Genomic DNA, 12,673 nt, shown 5'->3' on the forward strand with positions numbered 1-12,673 from the left:
TAGAACTTTCCTTAAAAGAATAGACTTACTGTTTTTTAAAATTTCCTTTAATTCCTAAAATTGAAACTGATTAAGATTTTCTGTGATAAAAGCAATCCATTCTACCTGAATAAGTGTTTGAAATAATTGTGAGAATAAGGTATTTAGTAGATTTATTTGAGTGAATTCTTATAGCATTTATATGATAGGACCTGCCAAGACAGAAAATAAAACAAATGAAGACATCTGCTTACCTGCTTTAAAGTTGCAATGAAGCGAGTTATGTATTCTACAGTGACTGGGTCTTCAACTGTAAGCTTATGGCTCTGGCATTCCACCCGGGCTCTGTTTATCACTACTCTTGCATCAGCAGTCAGTCCTGCAAAAATAATTAAAACTTCACAAAGATGTATCTTTTTATATTATTATATTTGTCTGTGTCAAAGGACTTTCAACTTCATCAAATCTTTCTGAAAACTTCATTTTTTCCTTCAATGTCGTTTCTGAAGGGATTGTAATAGGAAAAGTACAACTTACATATTGATTTCCTTTTAGAAATTTAAATTGATATGTTCTAGTTTTTAAAGAAACTACATACTAGTTTTAAAGAAACTAGTTATTAAGAATGATAGTCAAAATTCACAAGAGGTTTTCTTTGTTGTTGCTGTTTTTAACGTACTATGTGATTTTTTTTGTTTCTTTTGTATGTTCTTTCCCCCTATGGTATATCCCCTGTTGTCACTGTTTTTGATTTTGGTGCCCTGGTATTGTATATATATTTATCTGAATTAGGGAAGGGAAGAGGAAAAATAGAATGGTGAGACAAAGGATGAGGGGGGAACCAATGCAACAGCAACATATACAAGACAATATGTAGGAAATGGTCTGTACAACTTTGTGGGGGAGGGAAAGTAGAAGAAAAATGAGGGAAGGGGAAACAAGCTTGACAAGAAATGTACTTATTACCTTACTTATGCAACTATAGCCCCTCTGTACATAACCTTGACAAAAAAAAATGCTACTAGCGAGCTGGATTTTTTTTAACATGAAAATGTTCTTTTACATGAAAATGGGTTGGGGATTTATCTCAGTGGGATAGCACTTTCCTAATAAAGTACAAGGCCCTGAGTTCAATCCTCAGCTCTACAGAAAGGAAGGAAGGAAGGAAGGAAGAAAGAGGGGCTGGGAAGGTGGCTCAGTGGTAGAGTGCCTTGCATGCCTGAGGCCCTGGGTTCGATTCCTTAGCACCACATAAGCAAAAAGAGAAAAGCCGGAAGTGGAGCTGTGGCTCAAGTGGTAGAGTGCTAGCCTTGAGCTGAAGAGCTGAGGGACAGCGCCCAGGCCCGAGTTCAGGCCCCACGACTGGACCCCCCCCCCCAAAAAAAAAGAAAGAGAGAGAAAGAAAAGAAAGGAAGGAAGGAAGGAAGGAAGACAGAAAGGACAGAAGGAAGGAAATGTTACTTCATTGTCAAACAGGTATCTACTGAATTCAAACTTGTATTTAATACAACTATCATGGTTATTTCTTAGGTTGTTGTGTCAAGACTAAAGGTTTAAAAATTAAGAATTTTTTTTTTGAGTCCGGTTGTGGTGCCTGAACTCTGGGTCTGGGTGCTGTCCCTCAGCTCTTCAGCTCAAGGCTAGCGCTCTACCACTTGAGCCACAGCACCACTTCCGGCTTTTTTCTTTTTGCTTATGTGGTGCTGAGGAATCAAACCCAGGGCCTCATGCATGCAAGGCAAGCGTTCTACCACTAAGCCACCTTCCCAGCCCCAATAAAGGATTCTTCTATGGTCACTTTATTTCTTTCCTTGATTTTCTTTTTCTGAAAAAAGTCTAGGTCAGTGTTGCTGTGTAAAGCAATAGTTAACAAAGGAAGAGTGGGAAACTTAGAGAAAAAGAGCCAAATTGTATTCTAAAATGTGTGCATACCTCCTCCTTGATTTCTTAATATGGATTGAATTGTGCTGCTTGAAACCCTGAGTTCAAATACTAGTATTGAAAAAAAAATTGAACTGCCAAAAACAATTTACTGATCAAGTCTTAGAAATTTCCCATTGTGCACATAGCCATTAGTCTTTTGCAGTCACCGATTAATTTCTCTTCTACATTATTTGAATTCCTATTTCTATACATCTGGAACAATCTTTAGTCCTTGAAATTAATATTAGTCAATAGTGAAGCTGTTTGAATACATCACTGCTTATAATTACCTAACACTCATAGGTAAAGTGAATTTTAGCCAGACAGTCAAATAAAGAAGAACCAATTTTCTTCTCTTTACCTAAGAGAAGGAAATGGCAAGAGATTGACTTAATCTACCTTGTGGATTAAAATTGCATTCAATTAGAAATATGTTCAGATAGGATATTTTGGAATTTCCTCTTGACAATGTGAATATGATTCACAACTGGAAAAGGATAAAGATTAATATGCTTGGAGAAGCTATATTTAGAACACAGAAAGAGAAGAGGAGAGGAGCATTGGCAGAAAACAGGACAGCTGAAGAGTGTGGAGAAAGAGAAAGACAATGAGAAACTAGAAACAATCTGTTGCTCATGATCCAGTTCCTTGTACTGGAAGGGAGGCTGAACTTCCCCTACAAGATTAACTAGGTAGCCTTGGTGATAGAACAGTAGACATAGGTTCAAGACAAGCCTATACTTCTCCCAAGCTTTAAACCCACTGCAGAGGCTTGTATCATAGGCTAGCATCAGAGAAGAAAGACATTTTTCACTTCTCATATAGCGGAGAGTTATATGTAATATAAGATGAGGCTTATTGTTTAAGATTGACACATTCTGGAGATTTAAAAACAAGGAACAATCATGCCTCAGAGAATCTTAACAAAACTCATTATTAGACATTTATAACAGCTAATAGAGTTGTAATTTCCTTTTAAAAAGAGGTTGTATTCAGAGGGGCCCATCAGATGAACTGGATATTGATGAAAATGAACTAAGCAACTCAAGGGCAGTGATGGGAAAGAGACAATGAGAGGGAAAAAGGGAACAGCTAACACTATGCAAAAGGAAAGCAATGTACATATCATCTGATGTGGAAGAAATAGTTGTATTATCAAAGGTCATAGAATTCACAAACTTTAGGGCTGGGAAGGTAGCTCAGCGGTAGAGTGCATGTCTTGCAAGCATGAGGCCCTGGGTTCGATTCCTCAGCACCACATAAACAGAAAAAGCCGGAAGTGGCGCTGTGGCTCCAGTGGTAGAGCACTAGCCTTGAGCTGAAGAGCTGAGGGACAGCGCCCAGGCCCAGAGTTCAGGCCCCATGACTGGCAAAAAAAAAAAAAAAAAAAAGACAGAATTCACAAACTTTATAGACCATGATAATGACAATTTGCCTTGTGAAGGTTAAAATGTGTTTGTGACTTTAATTATTACTATCCCACAATACTGTGAAATTTATGTAATCACTTAATCTCAATACAAAAATTATAAAAAAATAGGTTATATTGTCTGTTTTTAGTAAAAGCTGGGTGATATAACTACATATGTTGTACAAACATGTAAAAATATTAATTAATATTAGGGACCATTGTGTTTCCATACCACAGCATTGTTAGTGTAGGGCCATAAGTACCTGCAAAGGCCATGCAAACATGGTCATCAAGAGCACAAATTTTCCTCACAGTTCTTTCATCTTGAAGCTTGGCAACTGATTTTTTTTCTACTCCAAGGACAACTATATTGGTGCCTCGAATTCCAACCTGTCAGGTCAAATAGAAAATAATTAATTTTAAATTTAAAACTGACAAGTTATTCTAGCATATGACTTAAAGGAAAGGGTGTGTTGTTAAACATTTAATAAAAATGAAAGAAAAATAGACTTCTGGGAAAACAAGTGCATAAGTTCAGGCTTTCTGGCAGCCCATTCCCCAAACTCAAAACAAAGACCAAATAGGTAGAAAAAGCAAAGAAAATACTACCAACAAAGAAATGACAAGTGTCCTGATTTCATACCTCAAAGGCACTATCTAAACATAGTACAGTTTTAACCAAAGTGAAAGAAGATATTGTTCATCCATACAAATTGCTACTATAGTGGCTGATAATGGCAGTGATAAAAAAATAGTCTAAGGGGACTGAAGTATAATGATTGATAGAACATGTGCCTAACATTTACAACTCTGTGTTCAATCTCTGTACTATTATATGAAAGAAGAAACTATGACTAAGTTGGCTTTAAGCTTCAATTTCTAAGCCTGAAGTAAAAAATAAATTTGTTGTTTATAAATTACTGAGTATATAATATTGTTACAGAAGCCAGAATGAACAGAGAGGCCAAAAGTAGCCGAGAAAGTGACAGGATCACAGGTTATGAGGGGTTGCCTTCAGAAGGAATTAACATAGCTCTTATGAGATCCCTGAGTTAATTCTCTTGAGAGATTTAATTTTTATTTTATTGATTTTCTTTCTGGTCCTGGGGCTTGAATTCAGGGCCTAAGCACTGTCTCTGAGCTTTTGTGCTCAAAGCTAGCACTCTACCACTTGATCCACAACTCCACTTCCAGCTTTTTGGCAGTTAATTGAAGATAGGAGTCTCATAGACTTCCCCGCCCAAGCTAGCTTCAAACCATGATCCTCAGTTCTCAGTCTTCTGAGTAACTAGCATTATAGGTATGAGTACCAGCTTCAGAGTTTTTATAAGAAAAACAAGCCTGTCTCCTCCTCTTGCTCTGGCCTCTCTTGGCTAGTCATGGCTCTCTCTCTTACACATGGTCCTGCTATCATGACACCATCTCCTATGCTGTCCTCACAAGAGCCAAACTGATACCCTTGAATATCCAGTATTAAGTTTCTTTTTTTTTTTTGAGTCCGGTCATGGGGCCTGAACTCTGGGCCTGGCCGCTGTCCCTCAGCTCTTCAGCTCAAGGCTAGTGCTCTATCACTTGAGCCACAGCGCCATTTCTGGCTTTTTTCTTTTTGCTTATATGATGCTGAGGAATCAAAACCAGGGCCTCATGCATGCAAGGCAAGTGCTCTACCACTGAGCCAGCTTCCCAGCCCCCTGAGAATCTTATGTCTAATTAACCACCCAAAGGTGGCAGTTGAGCTCTGGCTCAAATGGTAGAGCACTAGCCTTTAGCTAAAGAGCTTAGGGATAGTGCCCAGGCTCTGAGTTCAAGCCCCAGAACTGACAAAAAAAAGAGTTGTTTTTTAAGCAAATAATTAAAAGAAAATTCTAATAAAAGTTAATTTATCTAATCTAATAGAGTAAAAGAAATGTATACAAAGAAATGAATAAAAAGAAGAAAAATATCAACATAATAACCCCAAATTAAAAAATAATAAAATTTAAAATTTGTATGAAAAAGACAAAATAGAAAAAAAAATTTAAAAACTCACAGCAATAACAATTAAAAAAACCACTTAAGACTCATTAACAAACATGAGATAATCATAGAAATAAATACACATCTCAAAAATGTATGTCAGGCCTGAGACTATTTATGAATTGATTTTTATTCATTCCTATGTATTTAAATTATTATCTGCACAGGTAAAACTACAGGTTATATCAGAAATTAAATCTCTACCGATTCTACTCTTTACGTTGTATGCCTGGTTGTCATCTGTGTTAGTTGAGCCTTTCATTACAATTAACAAAATAGGCAAGACAACTAACTCATGAAGGGAAAATGTTTACTGTGACTCATGGTTTTGGGGGTTCCAGTCCAGTCCCAAATGCAGAACTTTAGGCCTCCAATTAGAGTGCCAAAAGGCAATGGTGGGAACCACATGTAGAACAGACTGCTCATTTGATGAGCATGGAAAGCAAAGGGGAAGAGGAAGAAATGTGATCCCACAGTCTCACATAGGACCTCCCACAATGCTTGATCTTTAGAGTTCTACAGCTTCCCAACTGTACTACACTGGGGCCCAAGCCTTAATATCTGGGTCTTTGGAAGACATTCAAGATCCATCTTTTACTGAACTCTTTCTCCCATCTCATCACACATATCCAAATAATTACCACATTTCTATCTGATCTGAAAAAATAATCTGCTTGAATCACCCAGGAGGTAGTATAATAAAATCACTGTATTTTCCTCTGGCCTATATACTACTGCAGTGGTTTATTAGGTTACATTGTTTCTACTCTTGCTTCCTACCTCTCTCTATTCCTCAACACCCCAATGCACTTCCATGTAGTATCCACAAAGCAGCCAGGGCAGCATTTAAAAACATCAGTAGATTATTGTCTTGTTAATATTCTTTCACAAGCTTCCCAGTGCACTTTAACTATAAAGCTTCTGCATACTTATTCATAATCCTCCTTATTCCAAGGACTGGCTATACCTCCTGATTGCAAGACTTAATCAAACACAATTTTGTTATCTTCTCCCAAGTCTTCACATGAAACAATCTTTCCCTGCAACTCCTCTTTTATTAATTTCAGTTAAATCTTAACTTCAAGAGTCCTTTTTTATTATCCTTTTTTATTATCCTTGTGACCAACAAGTGTGTATTGATTTGCTTATTTCTCTAAATGTTAATCCTATAAAGGCAAGGAAATCATCAGGCAAATCTAGAAAGTGAGAAGCTCTAGAGCAGAATTAATTCAGTCTCTTCAGGAAGTGAAAGACATGAAAACATGGAAATATGTTGTGCAATAATAAAACACAGACACACAATAACTAAAACAAATCCTCATGGAAATTAAAGTCTTCTGCTCTGTAAAGTCTATGGGAAAGTTATTAAAATGTAAATGTAAGGTGCAATACTTGCAAACCATCTATCTGAAAGAGGACTAGTATCTAGAATCTATAGAGAATAGTCAAATCTCAACAGTAAAAATAAATAAATAAATAACAATCAAATCATTAGAGCTGGGCATCCATGGCTCATGCCTACAATCCTATCTACTCAGAAGGCTGAGATCTGAGGATCTCAGTGCAAAGCCACGCCAAACAGGAAAATCTGTGAGACATTATTTCCAGTAAACTATGAATAAGCTGGAACTGGAACTAGAAGCTCAGAGACAGCACCCAGGCCCAGAGTTCAAGCCCCAGGACTGGCAAAAATAAAGATAATTGGCAAAAGAAATTAAGATACACTTCATTAAAGAAGATATAGTGGCAATTAAGCACCATAAATATATTCATCCATCGTTAGCCATTAATATTCATTTCAATTAAAACTATACTGAGATTTCACTACACATTTACTGAAAAGTAGTAAAACTGCTAAATGCTGACAAGGAGGCAGAGAAACTGGATCATTCATCCATTCAAAAGAGAGATTGTTTTCTACTCTGGGAAGCCATCTGGCAGTTTCTTACTGACTACCCAGGTGATTAACCATATAATTCAGCAAATGCATGGTTAGGGATTTATACCTAAGAAAAATTTATACCCATGTTTTACTGAAAACCTTGCAGTATTCATAACAATTGTATTCATACTAGCTATACAATGGAAACAACATACATGTGCTTGAACAGATTACCATATCGCCAGGAGCCAGTGGCTCCTCGCTACTCAGGAGACTGAAATCTGAGGATCTCAGTTAAAAACCAGTCCAGACAGGAAAGTCCATGATACTCTTATCTCCAATAAACCACTAGAAAACCAGAAGTGGTCCTGTGGCTCAAGTGATAGAGCGCTAGCCTTGAGCTGAAGAGCTGAAGGACAGGGCCCAGACCCAGAGTTCAAGCCCCATGACTGGCAAAAATAAAAAATCTAAATGGTTCCATTCTGTATGATACTATTCATATAACATTTCTGATATGGAGGGCCAGAGGGGTGATGTCAGAGATTGGAGACATGGATTGGAAGGTGTGGTGAATAAGGAGGTCAATCAGGGCATCATGAGGGAAAGCTGCAGAGCTGGAGGTGTTCACTGTGGATACATAAATTGCCCAGCTAATAAAATTTGAAAGAACTTAATATACAAATTGATTTGGTAAAACTGAGGAAATTTGAATAAAATGTGATACGTTAATATCAACAATATCCTGGTTGTGATATTGCATTATAGTTTTGTAAAATGTTACCACTGGTAGAAAATGGGAAGAGATATAGAAATTATTATGAATTATTCCTTACAACAGTATTTACAGTTCTATTTATGTAAATCAAGATTTTTAAGTAAAAAATATTCCAAAGCTGGGGGTGTAATAGATTGTTTCCCTAACATGCGCAAACTCTTGGTGAGATTTCCACTCCTCTCAAACCCTAGCACAATATTCCATTGGAAAGTTGGGGGAGGTGGAGTTCAAATAAGATAAAACAAACTAGTAAAATGTTGATGACTGTTTCTAGTTTTATTTATTTTATTTCAGCATCCCAAATAGCTTGTAGTTCACAGAACATAGTTGTCTTTTCATACTTGTCTTCCCTTGTCCTTTGTCGAAGATACACCTAACATCCACCCCTCCCCACTTTTCTTTTAGCTGGTGTCACAGGATTGAATTCAGCAGACTGAACTCAGTGCTTGTGCTTTGTAGAGTCAGAAAATGGATCCATGATGACAAATGGTTCAGACACGATGACAGAGAAAAAAATGTGTGGCATTTTTAAAAAAATAAGCAAGGTCTGGGGTATGGCATAGTGGCAGAGTGTAGTCCTAGCATGTGCCAGACCCTGAGTTCATTCCCAACACCACAAAAACACACCAACCTGTTCAAAAAAATTTTAAAAATAAAAAAAAACAAATAAGCAAGCCAATGTTTGTCCACATAGATAGTCCTGGAGCCAAGGAAGACCCCTTTCTTACCTTTTCTATAGCTTCAGGGAGCTAGCAAAAACAAAAACAAAACAAAATAAAACAACCCACCAACCAGCAAACTAACATGGAAGGGTAAGTATGTCCCCTGCATGGACAGTTAAAGTGGATGAGGTTTCTGGAAGGCTTGGACAACCAGGCATGAGAACTAAGATTTGATAAAGTAGGAAATATGAAGCCATTAAGTTTGAGGTCAGGAAAAGGACAGAGTGAGGAATAATAATAAATCTTATCTTTTTCATGAGAATACTGAGATTCATGTTTTCTCCTAACATGAAAGGCATTACTTTCCCAAAATGTTATTCAAATGTATTTTGCATTTATGGAGACAAAGCCTAAAGCAAAAAGAAAACAACCATCAGGCACCACTCTGCACTGTCAAAAAAATCAAAGAAGTAGAATCTATGCCCATATAATTATGGCCCACATAGAATTTTACATTACTAAATAATATCATATGTACATAATGGTCAAAACTAGCTTAATTCTAACCCATCATATTAACTGCTGTTTATAGATACAGTATTTTATAACCTATTTTAACAAACAAGTACAGTATAAACTTTACCCTACTTAAAAGGTCATAGCACCCTCAAGGAAACACAATGAATAACTTCTAAGAAGATGCAAATTGTAATTTCAGAATCTTGAAAGTCTCACTCTCCCAATGTATCTTTATAAATGCCCACTATAGGTATTTTTATATCCTTACCCTTTTACAGTTCATTACAAAGGAACTATCAATCAGTTCTATAACATTCTTAAAACATTTTAAATGAGCCAATGTGGTTTCTTATTACACTCAAGTCTTCTCCCATTACTCCCTTTATTTTAGGCTCTAAAACTTAGACATTATTTTCTAACCATATGCTACATGCCATTTTGGGGATTATATAACTTTTTTGTTTTTATCAAAATGGTACCCTTTTGGTTTAAGCTACATCAGACTTTTCCTAAATTCACAATTCCAAAAATATTCCTTATAAAATAAGAGCTAAACTAGTGGGCCTAATTAAATAGAAAAAATATTTTAATAATAGGTTTTGTTTGTAATTAATTTCTGGCACTTTACATTTGCTAAGTTTATAAAAGTTAACCATTTGATTAGTTTATAATGAAAGTGAATTATTTCCTCCCATTATGAAATTGATATGTAAAGACACTTGTAGACTTAGAAATGCTCTGGGTATTTTCATAGCTACTGTTTAAATTTCCAAAATATACAACGAACATATGTATGAAATTTGAAGGGGTTTTTTTTTGGTTGTGATTTTGCATCAGGTCCTTCCGAGATTTTAGGTTAGGTTTTGGAAGTTTAGGGGTAAAAGATCTTTAGTCATGAGGGTCCTTTTAAGTTTTTATAAATCATTAAGATATTCAAAGTAGAATTTGGCAGCAGCCTTAAAAGTATACTATCATAGCTACCATGAGTGCTTACATTTTTCCGCAATGTGGATACATAAGTATAAAGTATAAACTCTCAAGAAACTAACTTCCAGAATTACTTAAGAACAGAAAGGAAGCAGGAAAGAGTTCTGAACGTCTAAAAGACTTCCAAATACTGGTGTGGAAATGACTAGGAAGCTACTGTGTTTTTTTTTTTTTTTTGGGTCCGGTCATGGGGCCTGAACTCTGAGCCTGGGTGCTGTCCCTCAGCTCTTCAGCTCAAGGCTAGCGCTCTACCACTTGAGCCACAGTGCCACTTCTGGCTTTTTTTTTCTTTTTGCTTATATGATGCTGAGGAATCGAACCCAGGGCCTCATGCATGCAAGGCAAGTGCTCTACCACTGAGCCACCTTCCCAGCCCCAATGAAACTACTTTTAGCATGTATATTTGAGTTAGTCTATTTGAATATTTCCTTATCTAAAAAGACAATACTATATTAAGTCCATATTACTGGAGCAGATTTGGCTAATTTTTTTTTTATTTCTCATCATTCACAATTGTTATTAAACAATGGCTTCCATCACAAAAGCATGACTTTTCTAAGGATGGTTCTGTGAATTCCTAAGTGATCCATGAGTATTGCTGGGTATGTCATTATTTTCAGACACAAGATTTATGTATCTTCTAGAATCACTATTTGCTTCCCTCTGCTCCTTATCTTAGCTTTATATCTATAACTACTTTTAAACAAAGCAACTGTACAACTGAAACCAGTGAAATGCATCATCAAATTTACCCAAATCTCAGAAGCAAAATTTCCCTCAATAAGAAGACTGGATAGTTTTCACAAGCGAGGGGGAAGAGAGAAGATCTACTCCAGTCTTGGCCCCTATATTCCTGAGCAGTGGGCTGGGACTGGATGAGGAGGTCTGCCAAGGCATAGGGGGGGGAGAGGGGAGGGATGGACCTGTGGGGGGAGGGGGGGAAGGGCCTCACCGCCGTGGAGCCTTTCTTCACGGCTTCCTGGGCATATTCCACTTGGAAAAGATGTCCATCTGGAGAGAAGACAGTGATTGCCCTGTCGTAGCGAGAGGCCATGGCACAGGACTGTAGAGATGCGCAGTCTCAGAGCAGCTCAAGCTGGTGGACTGAGCATCCACCACCACGCGCTAACTCCCGGAAGTCGTGCACTGCCTCGTGCTTCTGTCTCCCAGAAGCTCCTGCGCATACTGGAAGTCCTGCATACCGGAAGTCATTCCATCTGTTCCCGTGAGGCGGTGGTGCTCTTCCTGCCCAGTCTTGGCTCCTAGTTTTCCATCTCGGTTTTACCCTGAGCGGTGCCAGATTATTCACTGTGAGGAAAATAACCATCCAAGTTAGGTTTTAAAGATTGATTTTTCGTGGCACTAAGGACTGAATACAGGGTTTCACACGTGTTAGGCCAGCATTCTGCTTGTTGGCCCTTTTTGTGTGTACGTGCCAATCCTGGGACTTGAACTCAGGGGCTCACCCACTTCCCATTGGATGTGAGACCTTTCACCCCCGTGATCCCACTGATCTGGCTGGCTAGGCCCGCATCCCCTTCCTCCTACTTGCTTTTCTATTCAAGGCTGGTGTTGTACCATTTGAACCACAGTTCTGCTTCCAGCTTTTTGGTTATTAATTGGAGATGAGTGTCATAGAGTTTTCTGCTTCCAGCTCTTTGGTGGTTAATTGAAGATAGGAGTCTCAGTTTTCTGCCTGGATTTGCTTCAATGTTCAGATGTCAGTCTCTTGCGTATGTAGAATTGCAGGCATGGCTCACAAGTGTTGGCTTTTTTGTTTGTTTTTTCATTTTGAGACCAGGTTTTGTTAAATTGCCCAGGTTGGCCTTGAACATGTGATCCTCTTTTCTTTCTTTCTTTTCTTTTTTTTTTGGTCGGTCGTGGGGCTTGAACTCTGGGCCTGGGCGCTGTCCCTCAGCGCTTCAGCTCAAGGCCAGCGCTCTACCACTTGAGCTACAGTGCCACTTCCGGTTTTCTGGTGGTTTATTGGAGATAGGAGTCTCACAGTCTTTCCTGCCTGGGCCGGCTTTGAACCGCGATCCTCAGATCTCAGCCTCCTGAGTAGCTAGGATTACAGGCGTGGCTTGTGATCCTCTTTCTTCAACATCCCAAATAGAAACTACTGGTATTGTGCAATTGGACCTCATATTTTGTACAGACATTTTAGAAGAGTAACATTTCAGCCCCTTTGCTTTTATTTATTTTTTGCTGGTTGTGGGGTCTGAACTCTGGGCCTGGGTCCTGTCCTTCAGCTCTTCAGTTCAAGGCTACCGCCCTATCACTTGAGCCACAGCGCCACTTCCAGCTTTTTCTGCTTATGTGCTATTGAGGAATTGAACCCAGGGTCTTAGGCATGCAGGCAAGCACTCTACCACTGAGCCATCTTCCCAGCCCTTCCCTATGCTTTTAAATTCTAAGTTTTTCCTCTGTTTTTCTTTTCCCTCTACTTCTCTGATGGGTCTTTTGTCATTTGAAACCAATAAATTATAATTTTCATAATAGTGTTTTTCCCCCATTTT

The 12,673-nt window shown here is 38.1% G+C and overlaps 1 protein-coding gene across 3 annotated transcripts in view; it reads right to left on the reverse strand.

The window, feature by feature from the left end:
- Nucleotides 1-12,673, reverse strand: part of Psma8 (proteasome (prosome, macropain) subunit, alpha type, 8) — a 30,660-nt gene that overhangs the window by 12,351 nt on the left and 5,636 nt on the right. Inside the window, exons 1-3 of one of the 3 annotated variants that reach the window (XM_013014860.1) lie at nucleotides 11,107-11,366; nucleotides 3,577-3,703; nucleotides 234-358 (exon numbers count right to left, since the gene is read on the reverse strand). In XM_013014860.1, the coding sequence (XP_012870314.1) occupies nucleotides 234-358; nucleotides 3,577-3,703; nucleotides 11,107-11,208 (354 nt within the window). In that variant the 5' untranslated portion in view covers nucleotides 11,209-11,366. Of the gene's footprint in view, nucleotides 1-233; nucleotides 359-3,576; nucleotides 3,704-11,106; nucleotides 11,367-12,673 lie in introns of those variants that run through there. The other 2 variants (XM_013014858.1, XM_013014859.1) reach the window with 2 other exon arrangements.

Source organism: Dipodomys ordii, unplaced genomic scaffold (assembly GCF_000151885.1).
Source record: "Dipodomys ordii isolate 6190 unplaced genomic scaffold, Dord_2.0 Scaffold25, whole genome shotgun sequence".
In the NCBI taxonomy this organism is placed as follows: Eukaryota; Metazoa; Chordata; class Mammalia; order Rodentia; family Heteromyidae; genus Dipodomys; species Dipodomys ordii.